At 38.5% G+C, this 17,203-nt stretch overlaps 2 protein-coding genes across 2 annotated transcripts in view; one reads left to right on the top strand and one right to left on the bottom strand.

Moving 5' to 3' along the window:
- The first annotated feature begins 15,059 nt into the window (after window positions 1-15,059).
- Window positions 15,060-17,151, top strand: LOC120292153 (thiamine-repressible mitochondrial transport protein THI74-like). Its single transcript, XM_039310173.1, has 2 exons — window positions 15,060-15,655; window positions 15,753-17,151. Exons 1-2 carry the CDS (start codon window positions 15,512-15,514, stop codon window positions 16,191-16,193), a joined length of 585 nt encoding a protein of 194 aa, XP_039166107.1. The 5' UTR covers window positions 15,060-15,511; the 3' UTR covers window positions 16,194-17,151.
- LOC120295649 overlaps window positions 16,707-17,203 on the bottom strand; it is a 1,595-nt gene continuing 1,098 nt past the window's right edge. Inside the window, exon 3 of the mRNA XM_039316938.1 lies at window positions 16,707-16,748. Within this exon, the coding sequence (XP_039172872.1) occupies window positions 16,707-16,748 (42 nt within the window). The remainder of the gene's footprint in view (window positions 16,749-17,203) is intronic.

The raw sequence follows: 17,203 nt of genomic DNA, 5'->3' as shown, positions 1-17,203 counted from the left end.
GATTTTGGTCCTAAGTCCTCATGCTAGTTGGTGACTAGCATGCCACCATCACACGAAAGCTAGAGGAAAAGACTGCAAACTTAAAGTTTTAAGATCTGTCATAAGAAAAAAGTAGTTAAGTGTATCAATTTCAGCTGTCATAAAAAGAATATATGAAAAGACCACATTGGACTTTTGTCACTCAAATTGGAGGAGATAATGTGAAGTACTTGTTAATATTTTTAACAAATTTTAGAATTTTATTGCACAACTTGAAAGCGTTAAGATTTGTCGAATCTGCATAATTTGAATTAGTATGTAGGATTTGACGGTGCTTTTTCTTCTACCAAACTTAACGTAATAGCTAATGACATGAATTTTTATTTATTTTGTTTATATTTTCATTTTCTTTTTTTCCCTCCTTTCTTCTTCTTCCAACCTCCATGGCGAGGCCGAGCCAGATATGACAAGGATCAATCTCGCTCAGCCATGGGGAGGTCGAGTCTCATCGGCCCTTGCCTCTGATTAATTGCCGAGGTTCAACGATCAATTGGAGGAAGAAGAAAGGAGGGAAAAAAAAAAATAAACAAAATAATAAAATTTATTAAAAAATAAAATATTATTATAAATTATTCACATCACTGTGGATCAACCAAAATTGATTAGAGAGATCAAATTTGCATAATTACAAAAGGTTTACGACTGAATTAGTTGTAATGGCCAAGATGTAGCCGAAGATGTGGCCCTCAATATAGAGGCCTTGTCTTGCAATGTCTTAACGTTTGGAACTTGAATCGGATGCAATCAACATCGCCAGATTCTCCAGGAATCTGAATATTGCTACCTCTTAAACTGATTGGTATTCTTGGAAAAATCTGCCACGGTCTAGGGAAGGCTAACAAGCGCGCTGATGGCCAGGGCGAAGCCTGTGAAGTAAGCATTTATCTGTTACTGTCGTTTTCGAGGATGCCCCGTGCATGGGTGAAGCTGCTTTTGAGTATGATCTGTGGAATGTCTATGCTACGGAGCGAACGGCAGGGCAAGTGCGTCCGAGACTCTTAGGATTTGGGTTTGGCGCTTTACCGTTGTAATCCAATCCTCTCTTCTACCCAAAATAGAAAATAGGAAAAAGCCTGGATTTTTCCCTTCTTTTCTGACGTGAAACCATGATTCCTAGGGAATGCGAGTAAATATTTTACAATTATAATCATTCAACTATGAAAAGTATCTGCACAGAATTCGCTTAACTCGGTTAAAAAAATCGTTTCGAGTTCGTTAATCGTTATCGTTGTCGTATAATCTTAATCCACAGGCACCACACACCGCGCTGTTCTTTTTCCATGGCCATGGCTTCCTCTCTCCTTCACTCGACGACGCACTGAGCTTTACCGGACTGGCCATGATGCCTTCCCTCCTCATGGCTCTCTCCTCCCTCTCTCCCTCTCCCCCGTCCTCTCTCTCCTCCGCCCTCCCCCTTCGCTTTCCCGCGCCTCCGCCCAGTTCTCTCACTTCTCTCCGAAGCGACCGGCCCGGAGAAGACGCCGATGCGCCAACGGCGAAGAACGAGCTCCTTCTGCTGCTGCTACGGCGTCGTCGCCGCCGTCGCCCCCCACCGCCGCCACCTTCGAGCTCCGACCCCGAGAGGGGTGTCGCCCTCTACAAGCCCAAGTCGTACGAGGTTCTGGTCGCCGACGCGGCCAGTTCTCTCGCTTTCGCTCTCGAAGGCAACACCCGGTTGGAGATTGATTTCCCGTAAGTTTCTTTTGCCCTTTTTTCTATTGGTCTTTATCGTTAATTGCGAATTGCCATTGAGTAGTTGATTTTGAAGCAATTGGGTCGATGCAAGTCTGTTGATTTAGGATAGGATTGAGCTGCTGGCCATGTTTACATGCTACTTTCACGTTTCTCTCAGCGGTTTCAAGCCCGTCATACAGGGTCATTTCTTTCGGTTGATTTGATAAAAAGTGCTGGTTTTGGGTTGATTACAGTTGTATTCATAAAGAACTACAGTATGACTACAGTATGGATTCATAGACTGAATCACTAACATTATGCGATTTGCATCAAGACATGACTTTTAATTCTATACGTGATTGACTTGGTCTAGTAGACAACGTTTGGGTAATGATTTCTTGCTGTGGTGGTATCTTTGAGCGAGTTAATGATGCCAATGATATCATCTCGTCATCCTCTTGAACCACACAAATAGAAAGAAATGAAGTTGGAAATCTGAACTTCTCGTAAAATGGTTGAAGTTATGAACGGCTATATATTTACGAACAAACAAGGGTGAGCATCTCTTAGCAAGCTGGCAAAAGCTCATCCTTCTTGTGAATATTGTTCCTCGACTTCATAGCGCTCAGACATATGCTTGTCTTAGTAGTTTGTTGTTCCGTGGTGATATTTTGATATACTTGGTCCATCATTGACATTTAGAGAATCCATCCGGAGGCAAAAGATAATATGGTCTTAGATCATTTCTGAAGTTTTGCACATCATGCTCTAGAAACTAAATCAGGTTTCACATTGGCCTCTGACTTAGTTCTTCCTTTTCTGTCTCATGTGACGCTCATGCAGACCTTTGCCTACCGATATGTCTTCTTTTAAGTACCTCTTTGCCTCTCTATACACAAGAAGGCTTTAAATATCAGTGGTGGATCACATCCTCCACGCGCACAGAAGGGAATCGCCTCCCGCGCAGCCTCTCCGACCGCCGTCGCGGGCGCGCATTCCACACGCGGGCGCCGACGATAGTAGCTAGGTCAGGCTCGCGCTGCTGCTGCTGCTGCTGCCGCTGCCTCCTCGCCGGCCACAAAGCGCACCGTGCCTCGGTTTCGATACAGTTCTCCAGCGTTTGATCGTCGCCATTCAGGTGATTCCTATCGCCTCCTTCGCTCGCGCTCGTTTCGTTTCCCGACCGCCCGGCCGTAGCATTCGTTGGGGGTTTTGGGGGAGGGGGTGGTGGGTGGGGTTCGTGGGATGAAGGTGCATTGGACTTCGGTTCGTCGGAGGAACGAGCGTGGTGTTCTTAGGGTTTGGGGTTTTGGGCTTAATGCTTGCGAGGACGTGCTTCTAGTCGTCTTATATGTTGGCATGCTGGAGTGTGGCGGTGGAGACGTTAGTAACTTCAAACTGAGCTGGCCAGTGAGAGAGAGTTGGCTTAGGCTCTGTTTTTGCTTATGAGTAGAAGCGCTGAATTTTGTGAAGGGGCTCGTGTTCAGCGGGGACCTTAAGTGGAAGTTCTCATTAATTTGCCAATGCATTACTGCTGATCATTATCGGAATTTGGTACTATTGGTTTAAGAGGAGTCTTTGTAATTCAGTGTCCTTTCGACAGCAGAAGGTGACTCTGTACTTGGTTTTCTGTCGGATTACGGTAGTCCTTGTGAGCAGTGTGTTAATTATCAATGTAGTTGTTAACGTTGTTGCCCTTTGGAACACCTGTTGGTTCTCGGGTTCAGTGATGTATTCCCGCCATATCCAGATTCGGGGGAGGTATTTCTCTTTAATCTGACTGCTCAAGATTGCTCTGGGTTTGAATATGTTGTTGATTTAGCAAGTTGTTTGTCTACTTCAATCTGACAACGGAATGATGCTTCAGTCACGATCAAGTTGAATAATCTTTTGAGGTCATTGTAGATTGTTGAATCAATGGAAGGCAAAAGCTTGTAGAAAAAAGTGTTGGAATGCATGGATGTAGCGCAGATTCCACTCTCCTTGTAAATGCTGAGGTTTATTCTTCCATGGGTGGAGTTGCTGAAGGTGGAGTTGGCACTAGTATTAAAGCCTCTCCGCACCAAGCAGCAATTGAAAAGGCTCAAGCAGAACTTAGGTGAAGGCTCAAGCAGAACTTAGGTGACCCTCCATTGTGCCTTTTCCCTCATCCATCTGAATTTTCATTCTGCCCTACATTTGGGCTGAATCTAAAGCAAACTTCTTTTTGCCAATAACGGACTGGAATATGACTATCGTGAAGAACGGAGAAGAGAGCTTGAATTCCTTGAGAAAGTATAATAGATTCTTTTCCTGATGCTTCTGGCAGTTGGACCTTTCCTTTTCTAATTTAATTATTTAAGTTACTTATGTAGGTAGTAATGATCCTTTTGCATGGTTTTCGCTTTCAGGGAGGCAATCCTTTGGACTTTAAAAATGGCACTGCAACCTCAGCCATTGTGCAATCAACTTCGCTTACTGATCAGCATCTGGAACAAGTGGTGACCAGGTATGCTTTGACTGCTTTTTCAATGGTTATAGAGGGCCTTTCAGTTGAGCTGTTGAATGGATCATTTAATTCTTTGTCCTCTCCTGCATACCAACATATGTGTTTATCATTGTCACAGTGAAGCGAGGGGTAGTCTTTCATTGGCTGCATCACCTCAAGGGGACTCTCTTGAGAGTAGTGATAGGCCCAGACTTCTCTGTGGTTCAAACTGTGCCGATAATCAATTAGATTCTAATGGGGAGGGCCATTTGGTTGAAGGAGAAAAGAATCTATCCGTGGTGGTAGAAGGAATAAGTTTGCTTTTTCTAAGCAGTCATCTCAATTTGATGGGAGTAAAAATGCCAAGGACTCTGAAGAGTCTGCTATATTTCGTCCATATGCTCAATGGAATCGGTCAAGGCCAAACCGTGATGGTGCCCGATCAAGTTCTGCTGATATGTTTCATGGTCATGGTTGTCATGGATTATCTTTAGCTGCGCGAGTGGGTTTTAGAGACCCTAAGGGCTCAGTATTGGAAACCAAGAACCACAAGGAAGAGAGTTTGATGATGATCACTAGACCTAAATGCTTAAGTGCCTAGGGCAACAAAAGAATTCAGTCAGATATTGAGGTAGATGGTGAGAAAGATCTTGAATCAACTTCTGTTCATGCAGAGTGTGACCGTCCTGGAGGTGACTTGGATGTTGCAGATAAAAGCTCAAGGGATAATCGAAGTACTAAATCAGTTAAAGTTGATTTAACAAAAAATGCAGCAGAAATAGATTATGGTGTTTCATATATTCAAGCTAGGGAAAATTCAACTTTTGCTAATACTGATCTTCCTTCTGCAATTGTAGCAAAAGTTGAAAATGAAACTAGTTCTGGTGTAGTGAGTGGTTTTGCAGATGAACATAGTGACACGGAGAGACTATGTAAATGAGTGTCAAAATAGTGCTACTGTATCTGGTGTGAGGGGTTTGGACTCAGAATCTTCCTGTACTCTTGTAACCTACGGGAGTCTTCTACTCAGAGAGATGGACTTAATATTTAATCAGCACTGAGCTTTCTTCCCCCTTGATAACCTTCTTTGCTTTGTTCACGAATCTCACTGCCTGTTTTGTATTTGTTTTTTTTTTTTTTTTTTTTTCCTGAATTTGTCTTGTGAAGCAGTACTCACAGATCTAGGAAATTACCCATCTGGTGCTTCTCTGCTTCTTCTTTCTTTCTTCTTCTTTTCTTAAATTTTGGTGGCAATACTCGCACTGTGAAAGTCAGGAGAGAGTGATGTTTGGTACCGTTCAAGGCGTACTCGGCCCTCAAAAAACACCAGCTTCTTAATATATAGAAGCAAGTTTAGTACGTTTAGCAGATTTGAGTATGTTAGCAAATGTTTCTATAATTCTGGCACTACTTTAGAAACGTTTGCGATATGGTAGTTGTACTATTTCCTGTACTGCATAAGACGATTACCTATGAAAATCGACAATGGTAAATTTCAAGCATTCAAAGGTGTAGTAAATTTAGTATATTGTTAAATGCATCGGTATCACTCTATGTTGGCAGTGAACACTTTTTATAGATAAGCAGTATGTTTGAGGACACAAAGCTATAACTGGTAAATGCTTAGCGCAGATTGGTTGCCGCTTGTTTCCCAACAGTGATGAATCCTCTTTCCACTCAATTAAGGTCGACTTTGGTCAATAGATCACAACAAATGCAGTGGCCAAACCCCAGACCACCCCCTTAAAAAGTGCCAAGAACCAGCTGCAAGTGTCCACACGAGTAATGGTAGCAATTTCTCATACTGACACATAACATAATTCAAACACGTACCAAAAGTTAGCAGACTTGGAATGAGGTTCACTGTGTTCGTTCATTTCATGTTGACCTACAAGAGACCGTAATTACACATCGTGTTTGTGACAACCCACAAGATACGAAATTAGTTTAAATAATCAATTAACCAGCTAGTGTTGTCACGTCCTATATATGGTCAAATTAAACACGATTAATCAAATAATTCTCAATATACCCTTACGTCGATACAAATGCCACCTGCAAACACGTATTGCCAACCTAATAACATGAGTAATAGTAAGGGGTCCTTAACACGCGAGGCTCACATCTTGTATCATAATAGTTCTCTGATCTCCACCATCGGTCTTTAGAAACTACGAATTAGTATGGAGTGAACTACATTAGCCGCACACTAGAGACGTGCATATGCTAGAAAATTTACTTTGTGATATTATAAAGCACAAGGGAATGGATCGTGTAAATTATTTGATCAAGCTGAAGACCCAGATGGATGGTCAATCGGAATAACAAGAAGCTAAAAGCCATCATGCAATCATTTTGTTCTGCCATTTTCAATTTCACCACTGCTCATACAATGTAGTTATTCATGCATAATTTTTCATGGTCAAAAAAATCCGTGCTTGTGCAGAAAGAGATGGTGTGCTCTTTGGTATTAACCGGAGATGATGTATCCAACCATAACAAACGTATCATCTTTCTCTTGTAAAACAAGATACTAGTAGTCAAAATTTCAATGTAAACAATTCCACCAACAGCCTTTGAATTTACATCCTAAACCGGCTAGTCATCAACATAATTTTGAAACTAGTCTTCTGAGTTCCAGACCTTGCAAAACATGTTTGAACTACAAAAAAAAAAAAAAAAAAAAAAAAAAAAAAAAAAAAAGCCATAGCTTGCATAGACCTTTCCCTCAATTCACTCCATTTTTATTCGCTTTAAATGAGTTTGCCTCATCCATTCGAGGCACTCATCTACAGTTCTGGCCGGGTTTGCCAGTTGCCACGCAAGTAGCTTTTGTTGCTGAAAAAGAAACAACAAGTCAACTTCAATTTCATAGTTCAGTAAATTGGTGCATAAAAGTATTGCCTACCCATTCTTTAACCAATGGACCTCCACATTTGAGCTGCAGAACATTCATAATGTCCTTTCCAGTGACTAGAGACTTCACTTCCCATATTTTTTCTAGGCCTGCATATCATGCAAATGGAGTGTATATTAGAACAATGCTCGAAACAAATCCCAAGACTACTTTTCCAAAAGATTCCATGCAAACTCTAATAAAAATTGAATTCATGCAGAAAGTACACATGCAAACTCAATTTCTCTGGGTGTCCTTACTCATAAATACCAATGGCATAGGGAGGGGTCAGAGCATAAATCCTTTATGAGCAATCCACAATGCATGGATGAACTTTTGTAAGACAAAGAAAGCAAAGGACCTCTAGACATACCTAATCTAAGAATAGCATTCTCAACTGCTTGGAATACCTTTTTTCTCTTGTCTAATTCGGTGTGCTTGAACATGACATCTTTAGAGCAAACAATAGGAGAGGGATAAGCCAGCACATCAATCGATAATGCAACTCGCCATAAATCCTTTACTTCTCGCTAGAGAAATCCTACATAGACGAGAAACAATATGGCATAAGTATTTCATAAAATGACGCTAAAAAATAACACAAAGATAGACAAAGTGTGACAAACCAAAATGAAGGTGAACCAAGTAGATATGGTCCTCTTAAACTACTTCAATACTTTCTGCGGACAATCCATGTGGTTGACTCAGACTAGGAAGAAACAATCTAGTGACAATCTCAAGGTTAAAAAGGCAAAGGAAAAAGAAAAGGTAAATTAAACATAGGTCCAATTTCATAGCCATAAGCACATTGGGTTCACAATATATACAACATAAGTATTGCTAGAATGGTATAAAGATATCGATATACAAAATAACATTTTAGTTTCGACGTGAATGCGATGATCCCAGCCAAGATCATACATATGCCATAGTCCTATACAGATGAGGATTCCAATTCCAAAATACTGTCGCACTTCTCATTTCCAAGGAAATATCCATGATTCCCTACCACTCTCAACTGGAATTTTTTCCCCGTTTTGTTACGGAATTTCAAATAATACGTTGATGAAACACCGTGCGTATCATCATTAGATTGGTGATGCCTAGGAAATACTGGATAAGTCAATTAATAACTGTCTCGCATCTCTTATGCTTTCACTTATAGAAATTTCAGCTCTACAATCCGGATGGCTTAGTTCATTACTCAATGTTTTTTCATTGAGTGAAAAGATAGCAGACGAAAAAAATTTCAGAGTAACCAAAGAAAAACTATTCTATTCTTACCTATTAATACCCGCAGCTTTGACGAAGCAGGGACATCAACAAGTTCGCTGCCCATATCATCTTCATCGAGCTCTCTATCAACATTTGATTCAAGAAAGGGAATTAAGCTAAGCAGTGTCGCCACAACAGAGTGTACACTGACGACCTTAAAAGCAGAAAGACTTTAACTACTATTAATTCACAACCGCATAAAAGATAAATAGCTCATCAAGTACAAAATTTTCCAGATGTATATGAACTAACTATCTTAGCATCGCTAGCCTTTCGTTTGAGAGAGTTTCAAAAAATGTAGTTGATAATTGGAATCTGTAGAAGACATTAAATAACTTTGATTGCAATAGAAAAGGAACAATATGTAAAAATTGGGATAACTTTATGTTTCCAATTTAAGTTCAATCCAAAAGCTGAAGCTCTTACGTAAAAGGAGAATGACCCATTAATCCAATTAGAAGATGTGCACATGCAAATTGAAGAAAGAAAAGACGAAGGTACCTTATTGCCTTTGTTATCTTCATATGTGACTGTTCTGAATGGGAAAAACAAAGCTGCATACAAGGACAACCTTCTTTGTTCATCCTGAAATAGGTATACATACTGAGTAATCAAAAGCATATTAATCCAAGGAAAGTTCAAGAAGAATATGCCACAATAAGTAGCATAAGCAATGATTAAAGAAAGTACATGGTTTCCTTGAGCATTAGACAATAACTTAACTTTATCAACTAGACCATGCACAAAAAGAACAAATCTAGTAAACCAATCATGATAAGAATGTTGTCGCTGGTAAGAAGTAACGAAATCTAAACAAGAGAAACTTGGGCATATATAATAGAGTAATAGTATTATAATGCAAGACAGAACTTATAAAATTCAAGTGGCTAGTGCTTGCAGAAGGAAATATAAGATCATCATGATAATAAAGCAAACATTCAAATTGATCCTTATCAAGTCAAAACTTCTAAAGCCATATTATGACATCTTCCATCCAAAATATAATGAAAATCACACAACTCTACGAAAGATTAAGCATATAGTGTTTCATGAATCGCTTATTTCATTTGTCACTGGGAAACCAAAAGCAAGCATCCCATCAAGAGTCTATAAGCCAAAGAGTAGTTTGAATACCATAAAGCCACTTAACTGCATATAAATTTTTGGATGAAAAACACAAAAATCAAGCACAAACCAACATGAAATAGTATAAATTCAAGGATTATCATGCACAAAAGAAGAGACAACGACCCAATTAGCTGCGAAGGCTCCATGCAGCATCCATATAAGCCAAGCAGAGCCTAGAAACATACCAACGGATGCAATGTGTAAGCAACTATGCACCGACACAACAATGAGAATAAGAGAAACTAAAATTTCTACAATCAAATTCTAAAAGCGGTAGAAGCTTTGGGAAATTTGTTTAGAAATGAAATTAATAACTCGATTTAGAAAAGGGACATAACAACCTTAATTAAAATTATCATGGAAAGAAACATGAGAACATCGGAGACTATAATGCCTCCCAACAACTTGAAAATGTTGTATGTTGAACCAAGAAGAGTTCTAGGAGGTGCATAGCACTTTGAACATTAGCCTTTCTCGATGCTTTTCACATGACCCTTTTGGATTTAATTCAATATTGTTTTAGCTTCATTCCTTCTCTCAATGTCATTAACTTGTCTTTCCTTTTAACAGTATATTTATATTGTTTTAGTAGCGTGCCTTCTTCTCTTAATAATGCTTCTTTACTTACATCAAAAGAAACATTAGTACACTTCATTTGTTCATCCTGCAAGAAATAGCAAGGCTCTGACCTCTAGACCCAGTTGGGTAGATTTTATGATGTAAAAAGCTTTTGAACCCCAAACCCCACCCCCAAAAAAAAAAAGGAATTGTATGCACTCATTAGTCTCTTGGGGCAAAAAGAAGGATGAAGATAAAACGGTATCATCTTTCACATGGAAAAGCATTAAAAAACCAACCTATCGCATTCTTCTAGCAATGTCGGTTCATGTTCATGAGGTAGACTGAAGACAACCCAAAATAAGCAACTCATAAATGTAAGCAATAGCTTTAACTGGTTCATTGCCCAATACCATAAGATCAACCCGTCATATGGAAGAAAGGGGAAAACATTGGTCCCATCTCATCATTGATAAGTAACAACAAAAAGGAGATACAAATCATATAGAAAAGTTTAGAGAAAAGATAAAGAACACATGTACAAGAAGAACTCCCACGAAAAAACATTTATTTAGATAAAGCAGCCGATAAGAGGAATTTTCTAGACACATACTTTTGTTCCAATGCACTCTCTACTGATTTGAGCTACGAGTGCATCTTTACATCATTGGATGAATGCAGTGGCTCTCTTCAGCTCTTCATCCAATGTAAAACTGAACCTTGCGCCCGAAATGAACAAGGGATGATGAACATGGAAGCGCAAAAATGACTATACCATAGATAAAGAAGCAGAAGCTCCTTTTTGATATTACAAAACTCTTGTACAAATCAAAGAAAATGAACATCCATATCGCATGGCAGAAGGATGAAAAAAAAGAAAGCTTATTGGTAAGATGAGCTGCAAAAACGCAAGATTTACAAAGCTCATCTAAGAATAAGACATTAAGTTCTCTCAATTCAGGGATTGTGGGGATGCAAGAAGATCCAAGAGTCTTCGAAAGAAAATAATCATACATAAAGTACAAACGGTAGGCTAATGATTCAGCACACTCTATTGTTGATATGTATTTCATGCAATCATTACTTCCTTAATTCAAATCTTTACCTGCTAGTGTAGTCACATGTTTATACACATAATACATCCATTTGTACATAAAAAAAAGATGTGAATAAAAGGAAGATTGCATTAGGTGCATGAAGGTGTACTCAAACAGTGACATGCAGCCGTTAACACAATTTCATGCAACTACTGCAAAGGCAACAAGCTATGGACTTGATGAAGGTTGCATAATAAATGGTCTTAGGCACATTGAATAAGAATATCCAGAACTAAATAAATTAGGAAACAAAAGGTTAACAAAATTTAAGTAAAACAGCACCAAAGCGAATGGCACGAAGAACTCGCAGAGGATTATCCAGAAACGTTTCCTTTGGAGCTAGAGGTGTCACAATTTTTCCTAATCTAAGATCGTCGATTCCTATATAGTGAACAAAAATTCAAAAAGCAGAAGAATTTAATATAGTTTAATTCCCCAAAAACTTCTAATTGAGAAGAAAACCAAGTCAAAAATTTATTTTAACCTCTCCCAGTTAAATCTTCAACCGAGCTGGAGTTATTTCTTCAACCTAGCTGGTGTTGATATTGTAAAACATGCTGTGAGACAAAAATTTAGGTCATCAAACAATCGAATCAATATAGAGCGGAATTGTATGAATAAGAGAAGCCAAGCTGTTTGGAGTACATAAGCAGATTATGGTAAACGAACTTCGTTTCTAAAACATATAAAAAGGTGACTTCTATTTGAATGTCCGATCATGTCTAAAATAGAGAAATGGCTAAATTAATGAGCAGCATGTGGTGCTAAACCACTTTATAAGCTATAAAAAAAAAGAAAAAGATATCCGAATAAAGATATGAAAGACTACACATTCTATGATTTCTTGCCATCTGATTAGAAAACCAAAATGATTAGTAATTCATCTTTAATAGTCATCTAGTTAATTGGCATTAAATGATCAATTGACAGTAAATTTGGAACTACATATAATTCACGGAAGAGCATACCATGTCCACTATCTGCTACAACTGACAACCATTCATTCACCTCCATAATCAGAAATAAGGTTGGATAGAGTAATAGAATGATTTTTTATGTGCCAATTATAGAGTAATAGAATGATTTCATACGTTCAAAATGGATTTAACTAATAGGTGTTAGATCAAATACCACCTAAAACTAAGCAATAAATTGTTTTGAGATAAACAAAATCTGATGCAATTAACATTTTGATTCAAGAGCAATTTATCAGTTACATAAGCAGAAGAGATACTTGTTTATGGTTAAATCCCTTCTATAAGCATCCTATTCTACAATGCCAAAATCTTGTAAGAGAAGTCAAATTGAACAACCATTCACAAAAGTAACAACTTGGAAACTAGCATGATTTTCAGGTCATAAATAGTTGAACAAAAGCGTAATCATATCGGAAGCACCAGTAATGTCTTAGTTATTTGACTAAATATTATGGACCTATTCCTCTTTAATTTATACTCTAGTAAACACTCATTTTGAGTTTTTCATTTTCAGCGATGAAGAAATCACTATGTAACACGTGGAGTGCACAACAAATAAATAATCACCGCTCACATTACAGACTTCTAGAGTAGAATAAACATTGATAAACACTCAACATATAAACATCATGTCAAATCATACATTCATACATTAAAATGTGAAAAGCTAATGTTTGAATGCAAAAGACAAGTATGAAACTTAGTGTATCTTGGGATAACAGTCAGATCTTGTCCCTCTTTCCCTATTGACGCCAAATATTGGGTAACATTATCAACGAATGTGCTACCCAACATGTCATTAAAAGCAATATCGATATTACAACACTCTTTCTCTAAAAGTTGTAAAGATGAGTGAGTTTGTTCATCTTCTTTAAAGAATAAGTTTAACGCAATAAATCTACCAATTTCACAATGTCATTCACATCGATTCAAGCACAATATATGTACTCCTTCTCTATAAATCAATTTCAGCTTAAACATGGTAAATGATCCTAAGCAAGAAAATTGCTATAAATGACAGACAATAAATCATTTTTAATAGTTTGAAAGCATCTTAAGGGTTTTCTAGGAATATATAATCATTCTCTACTCAAATAATTACCTTAGCACCTTGTCGAAGATTGGGAAATGTCGTATTTATTGAGGTTCATAGAAAATGAGCATCACCACCAATAATAGGTTATAGTGATGATATTGGAATGCAAAGTTAGTAATCAGTAACATATATAATGTGAACGTGTTCATGTACATAAGAGAGTAACTCATAAATATCGTACCAATAGAATCATAACTCTTCATCGAAGTAAATTCACCTGTCTAAATGTCCGTCACTAATATTATGTGACACCTAAGGGCACCCAACTAGCTCAAAATGGTAGTGGCTGAAAGTAATAAACCACCGAAAATAGCAAGTAATCATGGAAAATAGTCTTAAAGATTTTTAAACGAGAACATCTTCTTATTTATTTATTTATTTATTTTGTATTTAGGTTTGTTTCATGTAGATTATGAAAAACATCTTACTTTACGGGCTAATAGTGCTTGCCGTTGAGACAGTTGCCAAAAAAACTAGTAGATACCTATTATTCCCAAAAAGCAGCATTTCAAATTATGAAGTTCACGCATTATTGTTGCAACTTGTAATACTAAACCTATTAAAAAAGACTTGTCAAATCAACAATTCGCGTTCCTAAACTTGAAGATTTATTATGTACATTACCATAGAGTTATCCCCTAAAATAATAACGCTTAATGACTAAATAATCAAAAGAATGTAGTCTCAATCCCAATACCTTAACAAACAATAAAACGACACTGATAAAGAGCTCAATTGGTCGATGTTTCTGTTGATGTTAGAAACAGAATTTCATAAGTAATAACAAAAGTAATACATTCTCTAAAATTCACACACCAAAGAAACAAAACTCCCCAATCAAACAAGGGAAAAACACATTTCATGGGAAAGAAACAATAAGGACTTGAACTGGATATAACTACACTTGTAATTCGAGAAAATATCTCACAATAAACAAAAAGCAACATGCTTTTACATGATTAATACCGCAAAAGAACTTAAACGCACATTAAAGCGAACACCATGTTGCACTAAAATATACACCAACCTGGACCTAGCCACTAGCGACCGCAACCTATGTAGTACCGACATAGACACGCGACACGCAACACGACATAACACGACACACGAATATGTTATTCTTCAAAAAATAGAGAATTTTGTGTCACATTATATATTGAATATATATTTTTTATATATAAATACAAAAATAAATAAATAATAATAAAAGGGTCGATAGCCCTTTTCAAGACCGATTTCACTCTGGAAGTTTCATTTTTTATATCCTTTTATTATTATAATATATAACGTGTCGGACATATCGAAATTCTCATTTTTATAAAAAGAACGTGTCGCATGTCTATCGGGTGTTAAGCGTCATCACGTCAGTCTTCAGAATGTCGAACCAACCGTTGATGGGCTTGCATTTACGAGCCATGATGGGCCGACTGTGGCGGCGATCCCGGGCCCAGATTTCCCTTGTCCGCGTCGGCGCGTCAGAATCAGAAGAAGACGAAACTCCCGTCAATTTTTCAACGACCCCTCTCGACTTGTCTTGCGCGATTTTCATCTGAGAAAGATTCAGTTTTGAGTTCATCCGGGTTTCTGAACTCGCGGCGGATCGAACGATTCGATTGGTTTGAGGAGTTTCCCGGCGAAGCAGGCGATGTAAGTATTACTTCAATTTCCCCAGCTTTCGGGTTGTGTGGTTGTTCGAGCTTCCGGCAGTTGATCGTATCTTGCAATGCGGATGTTCCTTTCTGGATTCGTGAATTACAGAGGCTTTTGGGAACTTATCCTAGGACGGGATGTCTCTGCGAATGTGAATTGTTAGGTGATTTGATGGTTTCCCTGCTCAAAGAAGGGGAAAAAGATTGGGAATTTCGATAGGAGGAGATGACGAGTAAAGTCTGAAGATGGGTTTTGGGGTTGATATACATAGTTGCCGTCACCACCATTTGGATTGCTGCTAGTTATGTGGTTCAATCCGTGGTCGATTCGGGAGTTTCGCCTTTCCTCATCACATATATATGCAATTCCTTGTTCATCGTTTACATTCCCATCTTTGAAATCAGGCGCCATGTGGAGGATAAATGTGGGAGTTTATGGTTCTGGTGGAATAGGAAGCGTGGTGATAGTAGCTCTTTGAAAGGATCGGGGGAGTCAGAGAAGGCGAATTTACTTGCAGGAGGTGATTTGAGCGCGAAAGCTGATGATCCGGATCCATCCTCGTCTGCGGAGGAAGGCGAAATTGGTCATCATGCGAAAGATGAATATGTAGGATCTGAGCATGAGAGTGAAAGGGCTTTGCATGATCAAGGTGTAATGAGTGAAGTTGTTGACAAGGAAGTGGACGCAAAGGGATGTTGGACAAGGATGAGAGTCGCGAAAGTTAGCCTTCTCATTTGCCCATTTTGGTTCTTTGCACAGCTCACTTTCAATCTGTCCTTAAAGTACACTACTGTCACGGTACTAGCATCTTTTATAAGTGGTTTGCCTTGTCTAGTTTTTGCATATGTTTCTGTGGTTGTTATTTGATTGGTTTCATTGCCTCGTTTTTTCATAGTCAAACACTATCTTGAGCAGTGCATCAAGTCTATTCACCTTTTTGGTCGCTCTTGCGTTCTTGGGAGAGAAATTTACCTGGATAAAGCTGATCAGTGTTCTTCTTTGTATGGGAGGAACAATCATTGTTAGTGTGGGTGACTCCCAAACAGAATCTTTAGTAAGTGCAACTGCGACAAACCGTCTTCTTGGAGACATCCTTGCTCTTGTCTCAGCTGCCCTGTATGCTGTACACATCACCTTGATTAGGAATAAACTACCTGATGATGATGAGAAGCAAGATCGAGGTCAAGTCAGCATGGCGCAGTTCCTTGGATACTTGGGGCTGTTTAACCTCTTGATATTCCTTCCTGTCACCCTTGTGCTTAATTTTGCTAAGCTGGAGCCATTTACTAACCTTAACTGGGAGCAAGTTGGTCTAATTGTTAGTAAAGGTGAGTAGCAAATTCCGTGATTTGGTTCTTTTTCTTGATTTTCCTTTTAGTCATCTAAAATGTGCTATGCTTTTCTTGGGGAAAGAAAAACAGTGGTTAGGTCTAAGTTGGTTTACTTGATTTGATCATATTTTTAAGGAGCTTGTGGTTGTTTGTTGAATTCCGTCTTTCACTTTTTCTTGATATGGCGTTTGCTTGTTTTTGAAGCCCAACACAGCTTTAGGCCCTTTAACGTTTGGTGACTCAAAGTTGCGAGGAAAATGAAGGGAAATAGAATTGGAAGCATGTTGAGGGGAATCAATACTTAGGTTGTTTGGATGGGGTGGAAGGAAAAGGTAATAGAAAAATATTTAAATAGCGAACGGAAATATCCTTAATATGTTCACTTTGTGTCACGAGTCCCATTCCCCTCACCCACTTCCGCCAAAAGAAAAAACTCTTTTGAGTAGGCCACCTTTTCTTTTCTTTGGCAGACTATTGGAATAGTCATCATCATACCCACATTCAGGTGTGTACACAAGTCAGACATCAGACTGTGTACTCTCATCAGCACTTGTAGTTGACTGCAGATGACATATCGCAGAGTAGTCATTGACAAGCAATTGGTGGGTGGTTGCTAAACCTGTAGTTATGCTGGCATGCTTACTGCCAATTATGCAGGCTCTTCCAAGACACAGCATTGTGCATGTCTGGTGAATATATGTACTTGATCAGGCATATCTTTGGAATGCATGATCACAACTTGCATCTAATCAGATTTAGCTAAGTTTGTCAGAAGTGAGCTTTGAAAGTTCCCCCAGAGTTTCAAAGGTTGATTTGAGCTAACATGTCCCTAAGCACTTGAAAAGAATTACTGTGCCTTTTGATTAAGCATGTGTAGGGATATTCTATGCGTGTTTGTGGATAGTCTCTTTTGCCTTGTGGAAGAGGAATTTCTAGCTATAATATACTTTAGTTAGTGAAAGCTTCCCGGTGCTGAGTGAGGTTACTGTAATTGGTTGAAAGGTAAGTTGGGAAG

The sequence above is a fragment of the Eucalyptus grandis genome, chromosome 1, assembly GCF_016545825.1.
Source record: "Eucalyptus grandis isolate ANBG69807.140 chromosome 1, ASM1654582v1, whole genome shotgun sequence".
Lineage (NCBI taxonomy): Eukaryota > Viridiplantae > Streptophyta > Magnoliopsida > Myrtales > Myrtaceae > Eucalyptus > Eucalyptus grandis.
Note: the sequence above shows the minus strand (reverse complement) of the source record. Positions and strands in the feature narration are given on the sequence as shown.